Source organism: Amborella trichopoda, chromosome 5, assembly GCF_054954075.1.
Source record: "Amborella trichopoda isolate Santa Cruz 75 chromosome 5, AtrichopodaSantaCruz75HAP2 v2.0, whole genome shotgun sequence".
Lineage (NCBI taxonomy): Eukaryota > Viridiplantae > Streptophyta > Magnoliopsida > Amborellales > Amborellaceae > Amborella > Amborella trichopoda.
Window position 1 is genome coordinate 475,932 of NC_142340.1, and position 14,421 is coordinate 490,352.

The 14,421-nt window shown below is 35.5% G+C and overlaps 1 protein-coding gene across 2 annotated transcripts; it reads left to right on the plus strand.

The window, feature by feature from the left end:
* Positions 1–2,872: 2,872 nt before the first annotated feature.
* Positions 2,873–12,346, plus strand: LOC18426601 (adaptin family protein). 2 transcript variants are annotated; one of them, XR_016055477.1, is made up of 12 exons: positions 2,873–2,924; positions 3,016–3,132; positions 3,278–3,794; positions 4,264–4,382; positions 5,037–5,235; positions 5,620–5,848; positions 6,019–6,185; positions 6,346–6,555; positions 8,691–8,801; positions 8,948–9,092; positions 9,901–10,317; positions 11,646–12,346. XR_016055477.1 is itself a non-coding variant. In XM_006833232.4 (12 exons), the coding sequence occupies exons 2-12, from the start codon at positions 3,080–3,082 to the stop codon at positions 11,946–11,948; spliced, it is 2,502 nt and encodes an 833-aa protein (XP_006833295.1). In that variant the 5' UTR covers positions 2,873–2,924; positions 3,016–3,079; the 3' UTR covers positions 11,949–12,346. The 2 variants fall into 2 exon arrangements, 1 of the variants encoding a protein (XP_006833295.1); XM_006833232.4 differs by having other exon boundaries at positions 8,916–9,092.
* Positions 12,347–14,421: the final 2,075 nt, after the last annotated feature.

Genomic DNA, 14,421 nt, shown 5'->3' on the forward strand with positions numbered 1-14,421 from the left:
GAGTCATATGCTTTGAATGGTGGATGTAAAAGCCAAAATGCCAATCCTGTCCTAGACTTTTTCTTGCATTTGTGCATAACTACCGTCATTTAATTTCTTGTCAAAAAAAAAAACTACGGTCATTTAATAACTACAATAGAAAAATTATAAATATAAGGAAAATTTACATAGGGATTGGATTAAAGATTCGTTATAACGGAATTGCCTAAAAATAATCGGTCATTTTCAAGAATAACGAAATCTTCGATTTTATTTTATTTTTGATAATTTTGACTTCGGTTTGATGTTTCAAATATTGAACCACATCTTATCCCTATAATTAAAGCAACAGCCCCAAGAGTCATGAAAAAACCCAAAAATACTCGCCATTACAATAAGAGAGAGAAAGCAAGAGAGAGGAGAGAAAGCAAAAGAGAGCAAGAGGAAAGAGGAAGATAGGCGATAGATTTTTTAGAGCCGATCTTTTCTCTCTTTCTTGCTGCCGAGATGGTGGTTTTGCTTGTTGGTTTTGTTGAAAAACTCAGAGAGAGCAAGAGGGAGGAGGAGGAAAGGGCATCATCTGCTTTAGAGGAAAGCACCAAGCCACAGTTTGTGGCCTCCATGGAGGAAGTAGAGGCGAGAGATCGATGGGCCACATGTTGCTCCTAAGCTGAGGCATAAGGAGTTGTATTTTGAAGAGATTTGGGTCCGATGTTTCAAATATCGGACAAAAGTAAAAATTGTAAAAGATAAAAAAGAAAAAAAAAAAAAAGAAGAAAAAGAATTATGTCATTCTTGACAATAACGGCCCATTTTTTGACAATTTTATTATAATGGACCTTTAGTCCGGTCCATAAGTAAAATTCCCTAAATAATAAATGTCTCAAAACATTTAGTACGCTTATTTTTATAGTTTGAAGTAGAATTCCAAATAAAAATGTCTTAAATCTTAGTAAATTGTCTTCATTCAAAGAAAATCATGAAGATTTGTACAACACATGAAAAGGAAAAACCGATCCATGCCTTCAAATACTATTGTCATCCCTTAGTGCTCCATGTTTTACAAGGAATTTATCAAACTACACCTAAAATTTAAACCATTTAACATTAATACTAATGCTTCGCGATCTATTTTCTTATAGTCTATCACTGTTTTGATCAAATTTCAATTAGCCCATCAAATAACACATCAAAGTGGACTTACATATTTATCAATTTTTACTTAGCTAAAATGTTAAATAAAACTTACTTTGATAAAATGTCAAATAGTCAAACTTTTAGATCTATAATGATAAATTTCCTTATTTTATCACCCTTATAAAATAGATGCCAAAATACTAATTATCGCCATGCAATTTTTTCTCAACCAAATTTCATACCTAATTGTTATATGATAACTACTGTTCAAACTAAAATGAGGAGCATATGCCACATTCTTGGATCTAAATCAAATGGACCCCATGCCAATCACATTGTGTCTTGATTTGAGGCCTAGTGAAATTATTGTGTGTCAATTCAAATCAAGCCTAAACCCATGATTTCATAATTCAAGGGATAACATACAATGTGATTGTCACATTTTGTATAGTCACTTGCACTCAAGTTGGTTAGATGTAAAAATGAATGATGGCTTGTGCTTACCTTATTTGTGTTGAGTGTAAGGATAATTTTACAGAGCTTTAAGGACATCTAATGATATGTCTTGAATCACAGGATTTTATATCGGACGACTAAAATTCATTTGTGAATCGTGATTGTTTTGCTTATTCTTTTGAATAATTTGGCATGTACAAAAAACTTGTTAAAGTTTATAGTCCTCCCAAGGTTTAAAAAATCGGTAGTTCAATTCGGAATCAAACGATCCGGATCGAAAATTGCCCAGGATGCTCTGGATTAGGTTAAAAAACGGGATTCGGGTAGTTTCAAATAGTAGAATCGTGATTTTTTCGTGAAACCTCCAATTCCGCCGATTATTCACAGAGTTTGGCTGATTCTTCACCGATCCTGAGATTCGTTATCGAGTCAAGCAAAAAAAAAAAAGAGGAACAATCTTTTCTTGAATTATTTAAAAAAAAAAGAAACAAAAATTACCAATTATACGGATTCTTTCTATCCAATCCATCGATTCTCCTAATCCAACATGGGTATAGGTGTGAACGATTCGAGTCACCAATCTATTTTCTTTAACCTAGATCCTTCTATAGTGCTTTTACAATATATATATTTACATAGACCTAGTTTCTATGCGGCCAAGCCCACATATGTAGAAATGCAGGCCTCTTAATAAATCTATTTTTAAGATGGATTTTAAGACTTAATTTTTAAAGACATATAATCTCTAACATGGAGATCATGAATATGAAAAATAAATAACTTTTAAAAGCTAAAAATAATAATTATAGTACGAAAACATTTGGACCGTTAGTTTCCATTATTTTTAGATGGAATATACATACTTGTATCCATCTTTGAGATGGATGCTTTACACTTTATGGACCGCGTATGTAGAAATGCGGTCAAGCCCGCGTGAAACAATTTTCCTATTTATATTTCGGACCTAGTTTCTATTTAGGCAAGCCCCTATATGTAGAAATGCGGGCTTCATGGTAAATCTATTTTTGAGATAAATTTTAAGATTTAATTTTTAAAGATATGTAATCTCTAACATGGCGATCATGAATATAAATAAATAAATAAAATTAAAAATTTAAAACTAATATTTATAGTAAAAAATTATTTGGACCGTTAGTTTCTATCGTTGTTAGATGGAACTCTTTAAAGCTGGATGCTTTTCTGGACCGCATATGTAAAAATGCGGTGCAGCCGCATGAAAAAATTCTCCCTCTCTAAAAGCTGCGTAAAACCTTCGTCTCTCTCTGATTTTGATGCAACAAGTTGCAGATGGCCATGAATTCAAAGGCACTCCTAAATTCTCAACTTCCATGGTTTGATACTCTCCATCTGCATCGAAAATAGACCACGCGTTAAATTCCTAAGTGTTTAATCTCTCTAACTCCATTTGCTGTGGTTTTGCAGGTTCCCATGAATTCTTAGCCATTTCATAGAAGGGGAACCCCAATTCTCCTCTACTGCCACAATAATGGCTCCTCCTGCTCAGTCTCAGAAGATCCCCCCTCCTTCACAACCATCTGGGTAATCTCTCTCTCTCTCTCTCTCTCTCTCTCTCTCCCTCTCCCTCTGTAACATCCCAACCTCCTGAATACACAGGGACCCCAATTTTTACATCTATCTAAAACTCTCTCTCTCTCTCTCTAACTCTATAACCATGGTGTTCCAGAAAAGGAGAAGTAAGCGATCTGAAGCTTCAACTGCGACAGTTAGCAGGGAGCCGAGCTCCAGGAACTGATGACCTAAAACGCGACCTCTTCAAAAAGGTGATATCTTACATGACCATAGGGATTGATGTCTCTTCTCTCTTCAGTGAAATGGTGATGTGCTCTGCAACTTCTGATATAGTTCTCAAGAAGATGTGTTATCTTTATGTTGGTAACTATGCGAAGGGAAATCCAGATCTGGCTCTTCTCACCATTAATTTCCTTCAAAGGGACTGTAAAGATGAGGATCCCATGATAAGAGGACTAGCTCTGAGGAGCCTGTGTTCTCTTAGGGTTAAGAATTTGGTCGAGTATTTGATAGGGCCTTTGGGGTCGGGGCTTAAGGATTCGAGTAGTTATGTGAGAATGGTTGCAGCCATTGGAGTCTTGAAATTGTATCATATCTCTGCAACTACGTGTATCGAATCAGAATTCCCTGCAACTCTCAAGACCCTAATGCTTCATGATCCAGATGCTCAAGTAAGGATATTCTCTGTTCTATTAATGTATTTGAATGATTTCAGGTATCAAGGAACTAAATTTACATTCATATTTGAACTGTAAAATGGCTCCTTGAGATTTACAGGTTGCATGGCTTAGCCCGATTACTGATTCTCCTAAATTGTGATAACTGCTTTTAGTAAGGATATGGGGTTTTGATGCTAAAAGTCTTAAAAAAAGTTGTGAATTGTGGGTTTTATATACATATGTGATCAATTTATGGAGCCAGTTTGACATATTTGAGCAGTTATCAGAAAAGATATTGCTTTTTTTTCATTTGGGAGTTTTTGAGAAAAATTTACATTTTATTGTATTTTAGTTGGTTTGTATATGAATAATTCTCCCCATTTGAATTGCAAAATGATGTGCTTAAAGGGCTAGTGAGATTTGCATGGCACATGTGTTAACATAATTATAGATTTACAAGGCATGCATTTATGTTTCCTAGGTCGTTGCAAATTGTTTGTCGTCGCTACAAGAGATTTTGAGCATGGAAGTGAGTGAGGAAGCCTCCAAAGAGAGGGAAACATTGCTTAGCAAGCCTATTGTATATAACCTTTTAAACAGGTACATTTATTGTCTGATCTGTGTATTATCATTTTACGTGTTTGGAGTAAATTTATTTCAATATTTGTGCCATTTTTGGAGGCTCAATATCCAGGTAAAAGTATTTAAACTTTCCATTGTATTTTCTTATTGGGCCATTTCTACTTTATTTGATTGCACAGGGCCATGGGTCCTTGAGGGTTTTGTCTGTAACATAGGAAAAGATGATCTAGTCTGAACTTGCTGGATATGGTTCAAACTTGTTGGGTAAAATAGAAATGGGTTGGACGCCCACTACTTATATTAACATTGATAGGAGCCGGGCGGTGGACATCTGCAATCTCTTCCTGGTCTTGCTTCTTTGCGAACATCTTTTGTCTTTGAGTCACATGCAATGTGAAATTTGGGCTGCTATAACTCTGCGGCAGACTATTGTCATCATTTTTATTTTGTTTTTCTGGATGGGTAATTACTGGGGGCTCTTTCTATAACTCTGCGGCAGACTATTTTCATCATTTTTATTTTGTGTTTCTGGATGGGTAATTACTGGGGGCTCTTTCTTTTCCAAATTTTTTATCACTTGTTGTTCATTAAATGTAAAAGAGTGTTTTTTAATGTAACTTACCTTCACTTAAAACAATTTATGGCCTTTTTCTTCAAAATTTTATTTTGTAGGATCAAGGAATTCAGTGAATGGGCCCAGTGCCTTGTACTTGATTTGGTATCTAAATACATACCCTCTGACAACAATGAGATATTCGATATGATGAATCTTCTTGAGGATAGACTCCAACATGCAAATGGCGCTGTTGTTTTGGCTACAATCAAGTTGTTTCTCCATTTGACCATGTTGATGACGGATGTGCATCAACAGGTACAGCTCCAAATGCTCTTTGTTGTATATTATCATTTATTTTCTTTAGTTTTGACTTAGTAGCCAAAAAGCTATAGGATTTCTCCTGTATGTTCCTCAAGAATTTACTTGTTTTCCCAGCCATCTAGGGAACTTGTTTTCTATCTAGTGCTTAACATCTGTTTGCATTAGGCCTGCTGGTATGTCCTATTTGAAATTGTTGATGGGTGACTTTTGCCTAAAGGTTAAGAATTGTATTTTAGAGTGTCATAATGTAGTTTTTCATTCCTATTATCAACATATAACAGCTCCTATCTGCTATCTCTGCATGATTGCTAGTTATACTATCCACAGTCTTTGACGACGAATTTGATAAGATAATTTCTTTTTCATTTTTTCTTGAAGGTCTATGAGCGAATTAAAGCACCTTTACTGACCTTAGTGAGCTCTGGGAGTCCTGAACAATCTTATGCTGTTCTCGGCCACCTCCATCTTTTGGTTATGAGAGCCCCCATGCTGTTTTCATCGGACTACAAACATTTCTACTGCCAGTATGGCCAACCATCATATGTTAAGAAATTAAAACTTGAGATGTTAACGGCTGTTGCCAATGAGAGCAACACCTATGAGATCGGTATGGTCTTGATCTAATTTTTCTGCACAACTATTTTAACAAATGGATGAGATTGTATGTACTTATCACTGTTATGATACTTTTCCCCTCTACTGGCTTGACTAGTACTTTTAGTGCTTAATGAGTTTTACATTCTTGATTATTCTCTGACGTTCTTCATTCTATTCCAGTGACGGAATTGAGCGAATATGCCGCTAATGTTGATGTTGCCATAGCGAGGGAGTCAATTCGGGCTGTTGGAAAGATTGCATTACAACAATATGATGTAAATGCCATTGTGGACAGGCTTCTTCAGTTTTTGGAGATGGAAAAAGATTACGTGACTGCAGAAACTCTGGTGAGTATATTATTCTGTATCCTATCACTAAATAGTGAAAGATTTATCATGACTAAATACAAAATGACAATGCTGCATTTTCTTTATTGTTGACTTCTAAAAGGAAATGAGTTCCCCTAAAAATGTTCTCTTAACTGACCACCCTGGTTCTCACTTGCAGGTCCTCATTAAAGATCTTCTGAGGAAATACCCTCAATGGAGTCATGATTGTATTGCTGTCGTTGGTAATATTAGTAGTAGAAACATTCAAGAACCAAAGGGCAAAGCAGCTCTTATATGGATGCTGGGAGAGTATTCTCAGGATATGCTTGATGCACCTTATACTCTTGAAAGTCTGATTGATAACTGGGATGAAGAGCATTCTGCTGAGGTAACTATGTTTGGCATATACATGGTTTTTACAATTTGTGCTGCATCCTGCCTTGTCAAATAAATAAATAAATTGCACCTCATGTGATGTGAATTTATTTGGTTGAAGGATCTCTGTTGTTGTGCTTTGCTTGAGAGGTAGTTTCGTTGGGCCTGATTGAGAAGATTGTAGAATCCTTTAAGTTGTTTCTCTATCATACAAATGTAAAACCCTGTCTCTCATTGATTGAGAAGATTGTAGAATCCTTTAAGTTGTTTCTCCATCATACAAATGTAAAACCCTGTCTCTCATTTTATCAGTGGTATTGTTTTGTAATTTTGAAGCGTCATTAGAGAATTATGATGTTTAAAGCAATCACAAATACTCGAAATTTCCTACAGAAAAACCATGGATAGAGATGCTTTCATGCATTTTCAGCATAAGAACATAACATTTATATTCTTCTTTTCAGAAAAAATATAGCATTTATATTCTTTGTTCATGACTTCAGCTTTCATCCCGTCCAATAAATGCATTCGTTTGGTGGTGTGTATGTATACCATTTGCACAACTGATTTATGAACCTGTCTCTTTGAATAGATGTCGCCAAATAATTGTTGTAAGTTTAATGTTAATTTAGAAGCTTGGAAGCAAAAGAAACCAATGGTTAGCATGATAGTCACATTTTTTTTTTTTTTTGAGAATTGGTGACATTATATTTGCTTGTAAAATATGTTTACGGAAAACCCACGAGATGTGGGTATAGGTAGCCATGGACCCACGAGAGGTGACATTTTCTTTCTAGAACATTGAAAATTTGAAATGCAATGAGCTCGTTTTGGTCGGCCTATGAGAACCAAGGAGCTTGGGATGGAATAGTCTTCTTGAGGAAATGGTACCAAAGATTCTGTTCTCAGATAATTCGTCTTGAAAGGTTCCTCAACAATTGCTGAAATAAATTTCCTTTTGTATTCAGGGGTCCATCTTATCTCATCTTGGAAGTTTCTTTATCATTGTCAAACTTCTTAATGAATTCACATGTCTCCTTAAACCTACATGATGGATTTGGAATATGGTGTCTACTGATTAGGCTAAGAAATTTAGATCCAAAGTGGGATACAATTGTTTTGAAGGGAGATTTGGACAATATGCTTAAGGGCTAAGAGAGGGCAGAAACCTGCCTATGGTGTCTGCATAGTGTTTTAAGGAGTATGGCACCAACTCAGCTGTCTGCCATTGACTTTGCAGAATGTATTGAGAGAGTCAAACGTTCAGGGGGACATGCTAACTAGTGAGGGGTACTCCATACCAGAGTTAGTTCTTACTGTTTTTAGTGGTGTTGGATTACTTGAACTTGTTCCAGGACTTGGCTTAGGGCTGGAGTGAGTCGACTTGGTGGGATTTGCCTAGTCATGTCCAAGCCGGGCAAGTTGCCCATAAGAAATCCTGAAAAAAGGGGAAAAATTGTAAGAGAAAATCCAAAAGAGAGAAAATTTAAAATCATAAAAATTCGCAAAACCTACATACAAAATTGAAAACGATGAACAATTGAATCATTTATGTGAATTTAAATTGAAAAGAATGAATCTGAAATTCACTTACCCATACAAAATTTCAAGACCGATCCTCTAATATTTGCACTTAGTCTTTGTCAAAGGGTCCTCAAATACCCTTAGTGGAAACTCCTAAACTAGATTGGTATTCGCTTTCGGATCTATCCTAGCTCTTGAAATTTTGGATATGTAACGTAAGTCCCGAATATTCCCCAATGAGATTATATGGTCTGTCACAAGCCATGGATCTCATCAAAATGAATTTGCAGGAAGTAACTTCAGTTAGTCAAGGACTATGGCCCTTCATGATAAGGCATGTGGACACATTTATATTGATTGATTCTTATAATTATCAATGTGACATGTTAAGTTTTAATTAGGTCTGTTTTCCACCTTGAGATGGCATTTTGGCATCCCTTCCTGGATCGTTGCTCCCTTTTAACTTGCCTTCTGTACCTCTCTCTCATTTCTATACCAATGAAATCAATTTATTTCTTAAAAAAAAGATAATAAGGTCTATTTTCTTGTTGCTGATTCCATTTACCAATATACATAGTGCCAATTTTTTCTTCCACTGCTGACTGAATAATCGCATCGTTTTAGGTCCGGTTGCATTTGCTGACTGCTGTGGTAAAATGTTTCTTTAAGAGGCCTCCTGAAACTCAGAAGGCTCTAGGCGCTGCTTTGACTGCTGGTTTGGCAGATTCTCATCAGGTATGTCTTCGCCAATTGTGGTTTTACCCAAAAACCATTATACTGTGTAGGAGGTTATATTAAGTTCTTAGTTGATAGATGGTTGAATTTCTTTGAAGAAGTGATTTGTTGCAGGATGTTCATGATCGGGCCTTATTCTACTACAGGCTTTTGCAGTATGATGTTGCTGTAGCAGAACGTGTTGTAAACCCACCAAAACAAGCAGTTTCAGTATTTGCTGATACTCAGAGCAGTGAAATTAAAGATCGTATATTTGATGAGTTCAATAGTTTCTCTGTTTTATACCAGCAGGTAATTTCCTCATTCCCTATATGTGGATGCGCCATTTAATAATATGATCGTATATTTAAATTTTGTTTACTAGCAATGGGTTGTACTGATGAACAAACCCAGAAAGTTACAGCTGCATTTGAGATTCTTTGCTGCAATAGAGATAGAAGGATGCTGTGCCATGTTGAATGGATGCAGTTACATGTATCGATGTCAGACATGGGTACAGGGCACCTGTTTCCTCATGCCTGGAAAAAGATGATTTGGAAACAAGTAATGCATGTGATGTCTTAGTTATCGAGTATAAAATATCAGTAGAAATACTCATGGGCATCTTACTCTCCACAATGATATAGCTCATGGAAATCTTGCTCTTCATACAAGTTACACAGTTTATATAGGTATTCTCACTCCAGTGTTTGTTTCAAGGTATAGCAATTGGCTCTAATATGGGGGTTTTGATTGTGGATCCGATCTTGTTCCATATTGCAACTATGATCTGCATCATGTGACCTTGATAATGGTGATAGAATTATATTGGGTTTTATTTATTCCCCCTGTAGTTCAGAAATTTAAGTATCATTGTTCCTTCAGAAAGAATGAAGAAAACAATCCAAGCAGAGTTATTGGTGCTGTTCTGCTTGGTAACGAGAGAGGGTTTGCTTTCCAATTCCCTTTTTCCTAGTTGCTTCGGTGTGGGTGTGCATTGTGCTGCTAGTTAATGATTTTATTTTACTTTGATCATTTTCTTTTTAGGCTTGTAGGTTTTTTGATAGCCTTGTTGAAGCCCATCATAATGGTTTTAACTTGAGATCTGCAAGTTTTGCAGCCTTCCTACATGTTTACTGACAAGGAACACCGTGGACCGTTTGAGTTCTCAGAAGAAACTGCTAATTTGTCAATAGGAGTAGAATCTGCGGATAATGGAATTCCATCTCAGAGATTTGAAGCAACTGATAATGATCTTCTCTTAAGCACATCTGAGAAAGAAGAAAATAGAGGACCCAGTACTAATGATTCATCTGCATATAGTGCGCCTGACTATGCTGCCCATTCACAACAAGAGATGGGTCTCCCTACTTTACCATCCAATGTTCAACAGTTTGGCTTTGCCATCGATGATCTTCTTGGTTTGGGTCCACCTGTTGCAGCTTTGCCACCTCCTTTGAAGCTTAATAGTAAAGCTGTCCTGGATCCAGCAAATTTTCAGCGGAAATGGGGTCAACTTGCTACAGCTTTATCAAAGGTTCTCTCTCACTCCTCACACACTTTCTGTTGCGTACTTATTTATGTTTTGTCGAAAGCAATTTAGTGTGCACTTTCTATTTTACCTAATGGTATATATTTGTTTATTCATAGTGTCTCTCAGTACTCTGATATTTGCTTTACTGGAATACCAAAATATTTATCAGTAAAATTGTAAAACCACCTCAAAAAATCAATGTAAGTGGTTAAATTTATCAATTTACCAACTTGAGTTGACTCGTAAAAATATTTCACTTAGGGACCTCCTCAACCATTTTATTAGAAAATACCCAAATTGCCCTTATTCGATGTTTGGAATCCTGAAGAATTGAGGGCACTCTGGTAATTTGGCAACAAAAGTTGCTCGAACCAAATGACCTGAATAATGTTACTTATCTAGTTTCCAAATTCACATCTTTTGGTGCTTGGGCGACTTAAGTGGGACCAAGTTACCAAATTCCCTCACTTGTTTTGGGTTCCAAACCTGGAACAAGATTATCTAATGAAAAAAACAATGTTCATGATTGGGAATGCATGAGGATTTAGGTCATTGGTTCAACTGAATTAAGTTGGTAAATTACCAAAGGACCCTCACTTGTTGATGGTTACAAACTCAACAATAGAAATTTGGGCATTTTTCTATAAAATTCTTGATGAGGTACCCAAATAAAAGGATTTTAATAAAGTAACCATTTTGCTAGTAAAATTGTTGATCTAATCACCGCATTGAATTTTTGAGATGGTTTGATGATTTTTATGATATTTCCCCCAAAAAAATGACTATTTTAAAATGTGTAGAAATTCGGGAACAATAGGATAAAGCTAGTTCCTCCTGAAATGTGTACTTCGTCAATTTTCATTGATAAAATTTTAGGCATCATGAAGAAACTAAGGGGCAAACTGCATTTTAAAAATAACACTCTTGCAGGTGATTATACAAATAACCATGCAGTGGATCTCGTCAAAGAGTGTACTGTATCCAAACTTACCCATAAAAATTGGAAAAAACACACTGATTATATTTTTCCAATTAATGGCTTTGTGATTTCTGATTGTAATCTCTGATAAAGAAGTTGGGTCTTTGGGCTCTTGGTTTGGTGGTTACTTGTGACTTGCGAGAATAAAAGACCTATGTTTTTCTTTTCCTGTGATTGGTAGAAGGCCTATGAAGGATAATTACGCCACCACTTCCTAAATAATGAATTAAAACATGCTAATTTATCTTTTTCTTTTGTCTTTTGTTTTACAATGTTTAGTTATGATATATAGTAATAGAACTCCTATCATTTTTAATGTCATGGTTCATGAAATTGGTGCACATTATTGCAGGACTGCTCTTTAACACCACATGGTGTGGCTTCTTTGACGACACCTCAAGCCCTTCTCCATCACATGCAAGGCCACTCCATCCAATGCATAGCTTCGGGTGGTCAGCCTCCCAACCTCAGGTTCTTCTTCTTTGCTCAGATAGCCGATGAGCCCCAATCCACCTCTTCCTTCTTCCTTGTGAAGTGTGATATCAACACTTCTTCGGCAAAGGCTCAGATAGTGGTTAGAGCTGATGACCAGAGCAAATCTGATGCCTTTTCATCTTTGTTTGAATCAGCTTTGCTCAAACTTGGGACGCCATAATTCCCTCAAAATTTTAGGGTTCCATATTGAAGTATTTCCTCATGATTTCTTGGTTTGAACCCCCAGCTTAGTAGATTAGAAAGGAAAAAGGAAAACGAAGGGAAGGATCAATAATATGGAATTTTCCCTCTAATCATAACTGTTCTTTCTGTGATAAAATGATGACTCCAGTTTTGATCAGATGTCATGGTATATTTATGTATTATTGTGTAAAATGTTCCATTCTTTTGGTGAATCCAGGAAAATGCCTGAGTTTTTGGGAGCATTCTAGGAATTTTTAATATATATAACCAAATAGCACGTTTATATTTCCAGGAACTTGTCGGGATCTTGAGATTCTTGGCATGTTCAATTAACTGTTAACTGTTATTGAGTTGTAAAAGATGTTGTTTTCCTCATGAATAGTCTTGAGAGCTGTTGTTTATTAGTGATTTAGATGCCATATTATTTCTTACCATACCTTACAAAATCTTTGATCTCTGCCTCGTAGAAGGGTTGGGTTCTCGTAATTCTACTATTTATTGTTCAGATAGGAAGAAGATTATTTAAGATTTGGGCTATTACTGGATTTCAGAGCATCTCAAAAGGCCAAGAGAGAGAGAGATAGAGAGTGAGAGAGAGCATTATTCTTTTCCTTTTTGATCATGAGAGCATTATTCTTTAGGTGTATAAAAATATTGCTTAAAATTATTGCTGTGCGAACTTCAAAGTAATAAAAGATTCTATGCTCCTGCAAGTATATTTCCTCCATTGTACAACCCAATAGAAGGGTATTTTTAGGTACCTCGGGATATAACCTCCTCTTCAACCTAGCAAACAAACTAAGAAACATGAAAACTTCGCGGGTTCTTGATATAAAGTGTGATTGAAGCACGTCATTGTTGAGCTTTTTTTTCAACTAATTGGGTCAGGTATACGAATTTTGATATGTCATTCTATTCTTTTAAGGATCGTATCTTTAGTGAGGCAAAATATGCAATTGAGGCAAAATACGCAATTGAGTGCTGATTTTTTTTATCATCGTATCTCTAAATATTTAAGAATTCAAAATTGTGTTGTAAAAGTAAACATAAATTGGATTTAAAACTTTTAGATAAAAATTGTATTGTAAAAGTAAATCTAAATTGGATTTGAAAATTTTAGATAGACTTCTCCCAAGAGAGTAAATATACATTATGCTCCTATTAGGATCCTATACATGATCTATTCTTATATGAATTACTAGGGGAATACCCTGCAAGCTTGATTTGAAGTTATCAGAACTGGACTAGACGGATCGTTAGCTGGTGGGTGTTGGGTCTAAGGTAAAAATTGAATTTGGTTGAAAGTCTATTACAATTAATATTTATTTAATTTTAATTGGTTGATTAATTAAATAAAGTTTAACTTTTGAATATTTTTAAATTATTATATATTTTTATATTTTTTACAAAATATATTCTAACCATTTTAGCTGCAATTGAATCCGTTTTAGCTAGGGGTGGCAACGGGTCGGGTTCGGTTGGACTAGACTTGACCTTTCGGGTCCAAAATTTGGACCCATATCCAAACATGAGGTTGGGTCTACCTTCGGGGTCCTGGGTGGGGCTAGGTCGATTGCCACTCTATGATTACAAACTTCTTTTTTTTTTTGTCTTTTTTTTTTACCATCATATATACATATTACTCAACATTTACAGTATTGCACATCATTTAGGAATACCCACATATTGCATATACTCACATTCTTTACCATTTTAAGTAATAACTAGAATTTTATAAGAAACAAACGTATTTACAATATATATGAATACCCACATATTACTCATATTGCTCGGGTCAGACTTAGACCCGTACCCGAAAGGTGTTCGGGTTCAGGTTTTGAATCCAGACTTGATCTTTCGAGCCCAAAATTTAGACCCATACCCATCCCTGAGTCTACTCGGTCCATTGCCTTATAAGTTTTAACTTATTATCCAAGAGAGAGAGAGAGGAACTTTCAAAATTTTAGCAAGGGGAACTTTTTAGTGAGGCGTGTGGTTTCCATAAGGTTGCAATCTTAAACAATCCAATTAAAACGCACCTCCAAATTTTATTATAACATGTAATTTTGGAGTATAACATTCTTACGGTTATCTGAAAATCTATTTTTACATCTAATTATAAAATGTAAAAGTTTAAAAATGGTTAAAATCAAGTAGAAATATAAATATATGAAAATCTTGAAAATGGATGGTCTAGATAATGTGTTGCAAGATGCACTATTTTTAAAACTATTTTTTTTTTTTTTCATATTCATACATCTCGAGATGATGAATTCGAGTGTTTTTCAATATTGAAACAGCATTCTTGGATGCATTTTTGAGGTGCATCTCTGATTCTATATTTTAATGCAATCTTGTATAAACTCTTCCATTTAGGGTGTGTTTGATAACGGGGAAGTTAGTTCCTAAAAGATGGAATAGTATAGATGGAACTTACCCGGTAGTATTCA